Below are 13,002 nucleotides of genomic sequence, written 5' to 3'. Positions count from 1 at the left end.
ACTTATTGCATCATATTAGACAACAATGGGAGCTTGACATGAGTTACACACTGCCACAGAAGGAGATGGAAAAGGTTCTTCAGTACCCGTGTAAACTTTCTCGCAATCTGAAATTTCAATATATACAGCAGAACATTTTGCGCAGAGCATATCTCATACCTGCACACTCTGTGAACCGGTAATATGCTGTAGATTATAACCACCTACTGTAATTGATGTAAAATTGTCTGCATTGATTAAAATCAAAAATCACTAAAAATGGTTAAAGAATAAATATAGGTTTAGGGACTGCACTTCAAGGTGTATCAATTGGAGTCAAGAATCTCTGGTGGTGTGGGCAGCCACTTGACCTTCAGCATCCACATCTGTCAATGGTGAAATTAGTAGCCATTGGCTACTGGTCAGTTTAGGCAGGATTGCTGCTTCAACCAACATTATCCATGGGACCGAAAAGCTGGTACAATAAATAAAATGGTTAAGAAATCTAGGCATCTTCTCCAATTAGCAGAAAAATACTCACGCCAGGGGTATGAAGACTGACTGTGTTCTAATTCCTCTAGGGTTGACCCAAGGTGAACGTAGGTGTCCTACAAACACTTTGTATGTCGGGGATAATGGAGGCTCACTCTTCTTGATGATAAAGGCGACTTAGCACTCTACACCCAGAGACACTAAAGGGACCGGTCCCTGAAGCGTGCTGGTCCTCACAGAGATGCTGTTTGTTTGGCTTATCACCATAACAACACAACTGCCAATACTGGACTTTGCTTTCTACTATTTGTACTAACCTTTATGAGTGAAACATACCCGTCCGTTTTTTTAAATTTCCGTCACTTTTATTTATTTTAGTTTAAATATGTTGTATTGAAATGTATTGTCTTATATTTGTATGTACATGCACAAAAAAATGAGTGCTATCTTGATTTCATTGCTAAGAAAATAATTTAAGAAAATAAAGTGACGGAAATTTAAAAAACCGGACCGCTATGTTTCACTCATAAAGGTTAGTACAAATAGTAGAAAGCGAAGTCCAGTATTGGCAGTTGTGTTGTTATGGTGTTACATTGGGCTTAGCCTTACTGGGTCAGAGCCACGACCCTGTGTTGTTTTTTCCAGTTTGTTTGGCTTATGACAGGCTCTACCAACAATGGGAGGACTAGTATCACAGTGTGTGTTAAAGACAGACAAGTGCACACTCTTTCTCTCCCTCGCACTTTTTCACTCTCTCTCTCACACTCAGTGTCATTATGAATGGTGCTTTACTATTGAGAGCCATTAGGAAGTTTCTGGCTGAGAATAGGCTTGGCACTGTCACTCACCAACACACAAGCCCCACACTGTCACCCAAAAACATGTAGCACCTCCTGTGGGGTTGCCTGATTGTTGGGCTCACTAGAAGTAGGGCAGGGCACCGCTACATTCCATTGACAAGTAGGGGACTTTTATCCCAAAAAACAATGCTGCCTGTGTTTGAAGAAGTCAGAGTCACAGCTACAGTCTCCATGGTCACTACGTGTGATCCATACAACATGGACCTTAGGAAGAGTGCAATATTTCTCAAAAATTAAAATAATGTAAAAACTAAAAAGGTGAAAAAGGTGGGAAATGTTTATAGTGAAAAATAAAAGGTTTAGCTTAAGGGACAAGATGGGATTTGGCATAGTCTAAGTTCTGATTATGAATAGAGAAAGGAATAGTCCTCAGACTGTGGTTAGCGCAATGGTTAGAGAGTAGGCAAGGGTTAGGGATTGCGTTTGAGGGCTGGTTTAGGTTAGGTTCAGGAAGTGTGAAGTAAAGGGTATCAGAAAGGGTTGAGATTAGGGTTACCAATGGAGGAAGGCATAGGAATATGGGTTGGCACAGGGCATGTGAATACCTTTAAGCTATGGATAGCATAAGGGCTAGTTTGTGACTTAGGGTTAATGAGAAGGCCATGATTAGGTTTACAGTGTTCTGACTTAAGGGTTACATGTAGCAGTTTAGGGGAACATTGTGGGCACAATCATTGCTTTTTAGGTCTCCTGGCGTTGAACCGCGCGAAAGCGAGCTCTCGCCAGAGACCTATTGTGAGCGAGTCTGCTTTCCAGGAGAGGGGACAGGAGCTGGCCGCGCGCTCGGAATTGAGCGGGCCACGCGCACGCGAACGCGCTCGCTGTGGCCAGCTCCTGTCTCCTCTCCTGGAAAGCTCCAAGACCCACGCATGCACACACACAGAGAGACAGTCCCCACTGTCTGCTCTCCCCATCACGGGAAACAACTAAAAACAACATAATCCATTTTAAATATGCAGAGATGGGAGTTATGTGATTTACATGATTGTGGCCGTTCTGTTCCGGTTACCTTTTTAGCATGGTTGCACAATGTTGCTTGTATTGGTCCTTCTCAGTGGACCTCACACACTGACCGCCCCCCCGCGAGCTCGGCATCTACAGGATACACAGGATGCCCTCCCCAGCCTGTCCACCACCAGCCCAGAGCCCCCTGCAGCCCTGCTTCCCGACGCTGCAGAGCGAAGCCCCCGAAAGACGAACAAATAAACATAGGCTTTCGCCGGCGGGCAGAATAATAAAGGTTTAAACTTGGTGCCTGAAGGGCTGGATTCATATGGGGAATGCAGGACGCCTCAGCCAGCCACCGTTTTGCTTACAGGATGTGGTACCGGAGGGGTAGTCCTTCCTTTTGGGCCGCAGCACTTTTGCATGTTTCCTGTATTTACCACAAACGCCACCCTCTCTCACAGTAGAAATAAAAATAACGGGATCGGAAAATGCACATTCCCGTGTCCTCTGTCCCGCTTTGTTGAGCAGTGCACCCCGCACCCCCACGCCCATTACTCTCAGTACGGATCAGACAGGCAGTACCTGCGGCGGGGGCAGCAGTTGCAGGCTGTGGGTGCTCCGCTCTGGATGCCTCTTAACACCTTTATTGCGCGACTGAGTTTGGCGCTGAAGCCCCCCCACGCTCAGACAGGACCCCCAGGGTTGTTTATCATGAGTGCTGTATGGAGGGGCTTGAGCGATGGGACGAAGGGGGTTCGGGGCGCTCCCTTGAATGCCCCCCTGGCAGCCTTGCTCCACAGACTGTACTTGGTGCTGAAGACCTACCGCTTAGATCGGACGTTCGTGGTTCCAGCGCCTGGTGAAAGCGCCTCTGTAGGGGCGTGGAGGTGTGGCAGCGCCCAGAGCCGAGGGCCCGTTCTGGCGGAAGGGGAGTACACTGGGGGTGGGGGAGGGGGGGGGAGGGGGTCTCTGACAAGATGGAGTTCGGCCCTGAAGCTTTCCCTCTCACCCCCACACCAAGTTTGTTCATTCTCCAGCACCTTGTGAAGAGCCTTCGGGAAGGCGGTAGTTGAGGCCCTGCTGGCAGCTCACACAGCCGGTCATCACTAATTTAAGGAGCACGAGTGTTCGTCACAGCCTGGGTCGACCTAGGAAACTACACGCGCTGCACCCTCGTTTAGAGATGAAAACATCTCGGATGAGAGAGAACACAGAGGCCAGCCCGACTATACCCAGAATTTAAATCTGAGGATCATTCTGGTGTTTATAGAACACAGGAATCGCACATGACCTGCTATTACAGAGATTGCAAATATAGCCACTTGGAAAGATTCTTTGACGGGCAGACTGCCGGGTGGTTGCACGGATTGGCAGAAAGACAAATAAAAATAGTAGGTAGATTTGTAGTCTGACTCTCAGATGTTTAATATATATTCATAGATTCTTAAATCAGCTGGTAATACGACAAAGTGACAGCTGTAAATAGTGGGTTGTATGGACAGAAATACACAGATTGGAGTGCATAGATACACGTAGAGGGGCTTAACTACCAAATAATTCGTACATAGATAAATGGAGTTGAAAGGATAGATAGAGGTATTGTATTGCAACATTTATATAGTGCTTTCTATCGCTATTTGGGGTGCAGCGCCTGCTACATTATACTTACCTTGACAGGCATACATAGATAGTGCACAGATAAATGTAGGTAATCCTAAGTAGTTAGGCGTAAATAGATGGATACATAGTTGAATAAATGGGTTGATAGTCGTGGGTAGATAGGTACAAGTGACAGGCGAATAGAATGGAGTGTATGGATGCTTTTAGGTAATCATAAGTAGATAGGCATACACAGATGGCTAAATAGAGTTGAGTGCACAGAATCATGTACAGACAAACGTAAAAGGGCAGAAATATATAGATACATCGAGTGAAGTGCATAGATATATGTAGACACACGTAGATAGTTATACATGGATGGATAAATAGACTGGAGTGCACAGATATATGTAGAAATATATAAATATATGAACGAACAGATACACCTAGAAAGAGCTAAACATATGGATAAATACAGTGGAGTGTGCAGATTATACACGTAGAAAGATATGAAATATGTGGAGGAATACAGCGGAGTGCATAGATGAAGGCAGACATCTGGATAAGCATAAATGGATAAATAGAGGGGAGTGCACAGATGCATTCAGATAGACAAATGTAAATAGGCATAAATAGATAGATAAATGGAGGGAAGTGCATAGATATATGTATACATATGTGGCTAGGTATGGATGGATACATTGAGTAAAATGCATAGATATATGTAGAAAGATATAAATGTATGATTACTAGAAAGAGTACATAGATGTAGATGGAAGTTTATGGATATGCATAAATAGATGAATAAATAGAGTGGAGTGCATACATAGCCGTAGACAGATATATATGGGTGAAGAGAGCAGAGTGCATAGATGTACATACACGTTTATGGATAGGCATAAATAGATGATAGACAGAGTGGAGTGCATACATAGATGTAGAGAGATATAAACATATGGATGAATGGAGAGGAGTGCACAGATGTAGACACATGTTTGTGGATAGGCATAAATAGATGGATAAACAGAGTGGAGTGCATACATAGATGTAGACAGCTATACATATATGGATGAATAGAGCGGAGTGCATAGGTGTAAATGGAAGTTTGTGGATAGGCATAAATAGATGGATAAACAGAGTGGAGTGCATACATAGCCGTAGACAGATATATATGGGTGAATAGAGCAGAGTGCATAGATGTAGATGGAAGTTTGTAGATTGGCATAAATAGATCGATAAACATAGGGGAGTGCATACATAGATGTAGACAGCTATACATATATGGATGAATAGAGTGGAGTGCATAGGTGTAGATGGAAGTTTGTGGATAGGCATAAATAGATGGATAAATAGAGTAGAGTGCATACATAGATGTAGACAGCTATACATATATGGATGAATAGAGCGGAGTGCATAGGAGTAGATGGAAGTTTGTAGATTGGCGGAAATAGATGGATAAACAGAGTGGAGTGAATACATAGATGTAGACAGCTATACATATATGGATGAATAGAGCGGAGTGCATAGGTGTAGATGGAAGTTTGTGGATAGGCATAAATAGATGGATAAACAGAGTGGAGTGCATACATAGATGTAGACAACTATACATATATGGATGAATAGAGCGGAGTGCATAGGTGTAGATGGAAGTTTGTGGATAGGCATAAATAGATGGATAAACAGAGTGGTGTGCACTGACAGATGCAGCTAGACACATTAGATAGTCATACATAGGATAAATAAAGTGAAGTGCTGAGACGTCTGTAGGTAGACATAACTGTAGGAATTGATTGGAGGGCATAGATAGATGTACATAGGCATACACCTATGGATAGCATGGAGTGCATAGTTGTATAGATTTGAAGAGACACAGGCACATAAATAGAGGGAGCGCAGAGGGAGATTGCTGGAGTGACAGACATAGATAGACAGATTAGTAAATGCACTGGGGTGTGTGAATGGATTAATTGACCTGGTAGATACACAGACATCAGAGAGTAACATATAAGTAAACGAATTAGTGAACAGACTGGAGTGTGTTAATGATGAATCGACTGGCAGATGAGCAGGCATAAGAGTAACATACATAAACGGATGGATAAGTGGATACCTCGGGGTGTATGAATGGTTTAATAGGCTGGTAGATATGCAGACACAAGAGAGTAATCTACATAAACAGGTTTATATATAAGTGGATAGACCTGTGTGTGTGAATTATGAATAGACTGATAGCTATGCAGACATAAGAGAGAATTAGACATAGATGGAGAGATAAGTGGATAGATTTGTAAGTGTGACTGAATGAAAACACTGGTGGGTATGTAGACCACAGATACATGGATGGGTCAGTGGGTAGACTGGGGAGTGTGAATGGATGAATAGGCTGGTTTGTAAGCATATGCATTGAGTGTCAGACAGTTAACAGAAACGTAGATATGAAATGGACAGAGCGGGTAGTGGACTGATGAAAATGTCAGCTCTTATCCACTACTGTCAAATGTTTCATTCCTTGAAGCTCCCTGTAAAGCTGTTCTGTTCCGGTGACCCAGCTCTCTGCTCCCTAGCACAGGCATGTTCTCCTGTTCATCCTCATGTGACTGCCCCTTTCTGTCTGGAGCTCTGCGCCTTCCGCTCGGTCTACACCTCAATCCTTTCACCTTCATATGATTATATCAGTTTGTTAAGCTTCTGTAGCTCATGCGCAAGTGCTCCCCTCTTAACCATAGGCACGGGCAGAGCCAGTATGCAGTTCTTTGTCACCTTGCTGCAGTTTGAATACTGGGACCAACTATTTCCTTCCATCTATTTCCTACAGTGAGGGAAGATCTGAGGGCCAGATTTACGAACACTTTGTGTTGGATTTGCATTCCTTTTTTAACACCGATCCAATGCAGAGTGTTGAGTTGGTATTTACATTCCAAAGCAAATCACGATTGGCGTTGGATTGTAACCCAAAGTAACTTAATGCAGTGCAATATGCTGCCTTGCGTTAATTTGCATCAAGGAGGCTTTCCATGGCTGGTGCTTGGGCATTCCCGTGCATTCACCCATGGATTCTGGTGCAAGTCCACATTACAATGACTTGTAGACATGGCTTTGCACCAAAAGCCTGCCCCGCCCTGAGGCTGGCGTCACAAGAAGAAATATTTTTATTTCTTCTCGTTTTTTCTTCTTTGCATGTGTGCTGCTTTTTGCAGCACACATACAAAGATGAAATTGCCTTTCAGCATCATTTTCATGCAGGAAGGGATTCCTTCTTGCCAAAAACGATGCTGACCATAACGTAGACACCCTTGCACTATGGTGCAAGTGTGTCTGTGTTGGCGCACAGCTGCTGATAGTGCATCAACGCAGGGAGAAAGCAGAACAGCGCCCCTTCTTTTCTACATACAGCACAGTTCTGCTCTCTCACTTGTTTTTTCAACGCAGTGCAGTAACTTCCTTTTGTTGCGCTGTGTTGCATGATTTATTTGTAAATCTGGGCAAGGGCCATAGGGTCTGTGTTAAAAAAGTAACGCAAAAGAGATGCAGTGTTTGTAAATCTGGCCCTGAAATCGCTCGCCAACACATGAGGATCTGTAGGCACTGGCCTTAAACCTAGGTTGGTCCCCATAGTAAAGCCATGTCTTTCATCTTGTACCCAGTACAGAATGGGCAGGTGCAGCGTCATAGTGTGAGGAGTAAGACACTTCAAATCTTAATGATTTATGAGGTTAACCTCCAGCAGTCTTTATATAGAGAAGGCCAGATGGGAACCTTGGCAGGGCTCTTTTTAGGTCTCGTGGCGTTGAACCGCGCGAAGCGCGGTCTCGCCAGAGACCTATTGTTAGGGATTCTTCTTTCCAGGAGAGGGGACAGGAGCTGGCCGCGCGCTCGGAATTGAGCGGGCCACGCGAACGCACTCGCTGTGGCCAGCTCCTGTCTCCTCTCCTGGAAAGCTCCAACACGACACACGCATGTGCATACACAGAGACACACACACACGAGAGCCCATGCACGCACGCACACATACATACAGAGAACCCCTCTTACCCCTGCCGTCGCACACATACACACACCCGCATACACAGACACACGCACGCACACATCCCTCTCACACCCCACTCACCAGGTTCTTCTCGCGTGTCCCTCGGCAGCCAGCGGGTCTTTCTGGGCAACAGGCGGGGGCCGCGGGTCTCTCCACGAGCACGGGAGCCCCGCTAGCTGAGACGCAAATCTTCCGGCGGGCACAGGAGCGCGGCGGGGTAGGTTCCCGTCTGCTTCCTGTATTTGTTCCGGCCCCGCCCCCGTCCCAACAAAGGTTGCCTGGCTTCCTGTTGAAGCCGGGCTGCGGCGGTGAGTTTGCTTGTTGTTGAGTTGGTTACCAATTAACACATCTGTTTTTATTGGGATATGTTTGCTGACATTTATTGAGTATCAGAAACCCGAGAGCATGGGTAGAACCGAATTTAATCGGCTGGGAAACGGTAACTTGAATAGCAAGCACCCTCAGCATGTCTGATATCTTTTAGAAAAAAAATACAATAGCTGAAACCCTGTAGGTGGTCTTACTTCCAACAAGTAGAATTTTTTTCAGGTCTTTGCGCATTTGGTTGTTTTTGCACAGAGCCGTTGGAAGTCCTCCTTGTTGTCTGTGCGTCAGTTTCCCTAAAATGAGAGAAAACATTTTTTCCCTGGTGTGCTCCTTTCCAATGGTCATAATCCGCTGCTGCGTTCTGCAGCTTCTCTTCTGGGAGCGGGCACTGCCAGCCACGGTGGTTTCCTAATGGTGAACTGTGCTTGCTGCACATCATGTTAATCGAAAAATCTGAAATAGTACTGTTTGATATGGCGATCGATAGGTGCCTGTGAAAGTAAACGCCGCGGAGCCTGGGGCGGGCGCCACCTGTGCTCGGAGCCCCTTCCGTCCCTATGTGAAAGGGGAGCTACGCCAGCATTCAGGCTGAGGGAGGAAGGGGGCGAGTGTCCATATTACCATATAATCCTCCAAAGGCGCAGTTTGGGCGGACACCTACCCATAGAACTAACGCGCCGAGAGTGTGATCGTTATACAGGAAGACAATCCCGCGAATCAGGCGCGCCACGAGGATGAATGAGCGGCCTGGTTAAAAATAGCCCAGGCCCTCGTCGTCAGAGGTGGGGGCACTGGAGCTGCAAAGCAAGCAGCTCTGCAGAGGCAGGAGGTAAATAATTGACACGCCGTCTGGCGAGGAGTCGGCTCGAGCCAGGCCTCTCGCGTGGCTGTAGGTGAGGATGATGTGGGGGTCTGAGGTGGGGTTTGAGCGCACTGCTCGCGTGTTCTTTGCAAGGGTGGGTTGGGTTAGGTAGCACCTGTTTTAAGCGTGCCGCTAGTTCATCGGTGTAGACCAGGTGTCCATATATTATCTCCCATGGATTCTCATCTCACTGCTCCCACCTGGTCTTTGTGCAGCACAACCGCTTGATTGGGGCACACACACTTTTCCTTCTGTTTTACCCCATTTCTACTTCTGTTTCGCTTATCACTTCTTGCTCCCGCCCTCATTCACCATTTCCTCCTCAGTCATGCCTTCTTCCTTGCTCTATCCACCATGCTGTCCTCTCCTCTATTTATTATTTTTTGCTTTGCACCTCACACTCCAACACTGGTCTATGCTTCAATGCCCACAGTCATGATCTTTCTTTCTCCCATTACCTCCCGACCTCTCTGTCTGCTGAGATCTGACAGTAGTTCCTTAAAGAACCACTCATTGTCTTTGACAAAAAGTGTCAAGCAGTCTTCAGAACTGTCTGTCTGTTCACAATCTGCCAATAACAGCTGTGAGCAACAGCATACTCTTGCACACACTCTCACTGCTCACCAATTCAAAGTTTGCTAAAAATTTTATGCAACGCATTGTCATACACAATGCCAATAACTCAAACTTAAATGCTGCAAGACCTATTGCATTGTAAATGCTTGTTTACTAATTGAATTACTCTTTTTTCAGTTTCTGCATTTACTTGAAAGCATGCACTTAAAGTTTCTCACATTAGGTTTTTCACAAAAAGATTTATCAATTTTGTTTTTTCGACCTTACAACCTAAATTCCACCCTCCAGAATCAATTTACAATGGTGCCTACTGTGAGCAATGATACTGGAGTAAATGAAGTCTGCTTTGATGCAGTCTGTAGGATACGGAGAATTTGAGGGCTGTGCTGGTGGTATCCGATGTAATTCAGTGGAGTTTGAGAAAGGTGTGATTGTGTCTTTGGATCCCAGCATCCTCTAGGCAGTCTTAAACCTGTGTGGTTGTTTCCACATCTCACATAATGCGTTCAGGAAGTCTGGAGCCCCATTCCCTCTGCGCTATTACATGGTCATACAGCTTGAGATGCCACTCCTTGGGAAATAATGTGCAATCATGACTATTTATTTACTCAGCTACCTCAGGGGGATGTGTGGTACTGTCTATAGAATCTATTTTGTTTGTATTTTAGCATGCACTGAATTCTTGATATCATTTTTGTGTAGGATGGCCAGGTGCAGTGTGTAACCAAAACATGTGCACCCAGCAGCTGCGAACATCCCATCATCCCACGGGGTAAATGCTGCCCAGAGTGTGCTGGCTGTGTCTACAATGGTCATCGGCTGAGGAATGGACAGAGTTATCAAGAAGATCAGTGCACCAAGTGCACCTGCAGGGTGAGGAGATGTGGTAGCTCATGCAGTGTGTTTAAGGAACAATTGGTATCATGTGGCTTCTGAGTCTGCAGATCGAAGCTGAGATTGGATTACAGTCTTTAGAGGAGCAGACATACTCTAGTTAGAGGAATTAAGAATGCATACTGATCTTGATGGGGGCAAAACATTGCCCTGTACTGCTAGGAGATTGGGCAGAGAGAGCAGCATAAGCGATGCAGCTTTTCATTTTATTTTGACTAGTCTTGGGATTTAATATTAAAGAGGAGATTTCCATGCTTTCACAGGCCAGTGACGAGAATTGAAATTGGTAGAAATGGAGAAGCTACAGGCCTTGATCCTTCAAGGGGAGGGGCTGCAGATAGATGAGGAAAACACATTTTCTGTATAGTTAGAGTTCAATATTTAAAGGGTAAGTTTTCATCTCCCAACCTAAGGTCTTGAGATTGAAAAAGAAGGGGAGCAGACCTCCATCTTCCAGTGACAAATAGTTGGATTTGATGAGGGAAAGAGGTATTGGCCCTCCCAAGCCAGACACAGTGAGATGAAATGGCACTGGATGTGGAGAGTTTTCGCTTCTACGATGTGCACTAGACTCAGTGAGAATAGTCATACAGCCTTGACAACACTTAGAAGTATACCTCCACTGGGACTGGGGCAGGAAGGTGACAGGGCTACCCCTCTCATGCAGTTTGCTGGAATACCTGGTAGGTTTGTGGGCATGCATGAAGATCTTGAACTGAACAACTCTCACTCTCGTCTCAATTGCTTCTGTGACCTCTCCTTGCATTTGATCTCTCCATCTTATATGCATTCTGATCCGTTATACTGGGCAATATTTCATATTTGATCTCGTTCTCCCAGTTTCTTTGCTTTTCACGTGCTCTCTCTCATTCCCCACTTCCTGTCTTCCTGTGTGAGTATTTCAATCCAGTTTCTTCTATTTTGTATTTCTTCTATGCCATCACCATGCATACATTCTTCTTAGTTTCTCCTCGCCTCTCTTTTTTCTCAATTCCCCATTTTTCGTCTCTTGAGCTCTCTCTCACACTCCCTCACTTGTTTAATGGTTGAGTGTATCTTGTGGTTTTAAAGACTCATAGCCCAAACGCTTCTGTCTTTCTTTTAGAGTGGAACTGTTCTATGCGAAAGAGCTGGCTGCCCTGAACTCAGTTGCTTGGATCAATACACCCCACCTGGAGAGTGCTGTCCAATTTGCCGGCCAGGTAATATTGTTAAACCCCATACCTACCCCAAGGAGCCATTTAAGGCACTAAGGTGGGTCACTATTTGATGACAGAAATTGGGAAGGTTCCTGGCTGACCTGAGCACAGTTCATAAATCTTTAGAATACACTGACATTTTCGATATTCATGTCTTAACTTATTTAGATAAAATATATAAATTGAAATCTCCTGCTTTCCTATTTATAGCAGTTTTTATAGGACGCACATTTAAACCATGCATATACATTATCCATACGTTATATAGGTAAAACGCATGGCATTGCTAATTGAAAGGACCTAGTAACCGAAATGTACCTCAGTGAAGCCAGGATAAAGATTTTGGGTGATGAATGTGTCACATGCCTGAGTAAAAGCATTTATTAATACAGTCTAAGACAGCATTTAATATTTCAATGTGGCTCCTCAGCCATTCCCACCCTTGTTAAGTACCAGGGCCATTGGAATTATGTGATTCTGCAGCTGCATTTTTTTCTCCTCATTTGCCACATAATCAATCATCTGCTGCATAATCTGCAGATTTTAACAAAACCATGTTTCTAGCTCAAACGGATCAAACGGACCAAAAGTTGCTAAAAACAGTGCAAATGGTTAAACGGTCATCTTTCGGTTGCCTATTTCTGTATTTAGTTGTTAAACTGGCACAATGATGTCAAGTCAAGTCAAGTCATAACATTTATATAGCGCACTACATACCCAGAGGGTTTCAAGGCGCTTAGGAAGGGGAGGAGGATTATTTGTCAAATATCCACGTTTTAAGCTGCTTTCTGAACGCTAGGTGATTCTGGGTGAGGCGAAGGTAAGCGGGGAGTGAGTTCCATGTTTTGGCAGCCAGGTATGAGAAGGATCTGCCTCCCATGGTGGTCTTGTTGATGCGAGGTACAGTGGCGTAGGCTTGGCTGGAAGAGCGAAGTTGGCGGGAGGGGGTGTAGAAGGACAGTCGAGAGTTGAGGCAATCTGGTCCGATGTCGTAGAGTGATTTGTGTGCGTGGGTAAGCAGTCGGAAAGTGATTCTCTTATTGACGGGTAGCCAGTGGAGGTCTTTAAGGTGACCAGAGATGTGTTCGTTGCGTGGGATGTCTAATATGAGCCTGGCTGAGGCGTTTTGGATTCGTTGTAGTTTCTTCTGGAGTTTAGCGGTGGTACCTGCGTAGAGGGTGTTTCCGTAGTCCAGTCGGCTCGTGACTAGAGCGTGGGTGACTGTTTTCCTTGTTTCGG

General features: G+C 45.1%; 1 protein-coding gene across 1 annotated transcript in view; it reads left to right on the top strand.

The window, feature by feature from the left end:
* Positions 1 to 13,002, top strand: part of KCP (kielin cysteine rich BMP regulator) — a 694,272-nt gene that overhangs the window by 298,708 nt on the left and 382,562 nt on the right. Inside the window, exons 13-14 of the mRNA XM_086918865.1 lie at positions 10,373 to 10,543; positions 11,670 to 11,766. Coding sequence (XP_086774991.1) covers positions 10,373 to 10,543; positions 11,670 to 11,766 — 268 coding nt within the window. The remainder of the gene's footprint in view (positions 1 to 10,372; positions 10,544 to 11,669; positions 11,767 to 13,002) is intronic.

This window comes from Lissotriton vulgaris, chromosome 1_1 (assembly GCF_964263255.1).
Source record: "Lissotriton vulgaris chromosome 1_1, aLisVul1.2, whole genome shotgun sequence".
Classification (NCBI taxonomy): Eukaryota; Metazoa; Chordata; class Amphibia; order Caudata; family Salamandridae; genus Lissotriton; species Lissotriton vulgaris.
The sequence above is the reverse complement of the archived record's forward strand: the minus strand, read 5'-3'. Positions and strand labels throughout refer to the sequence as shown.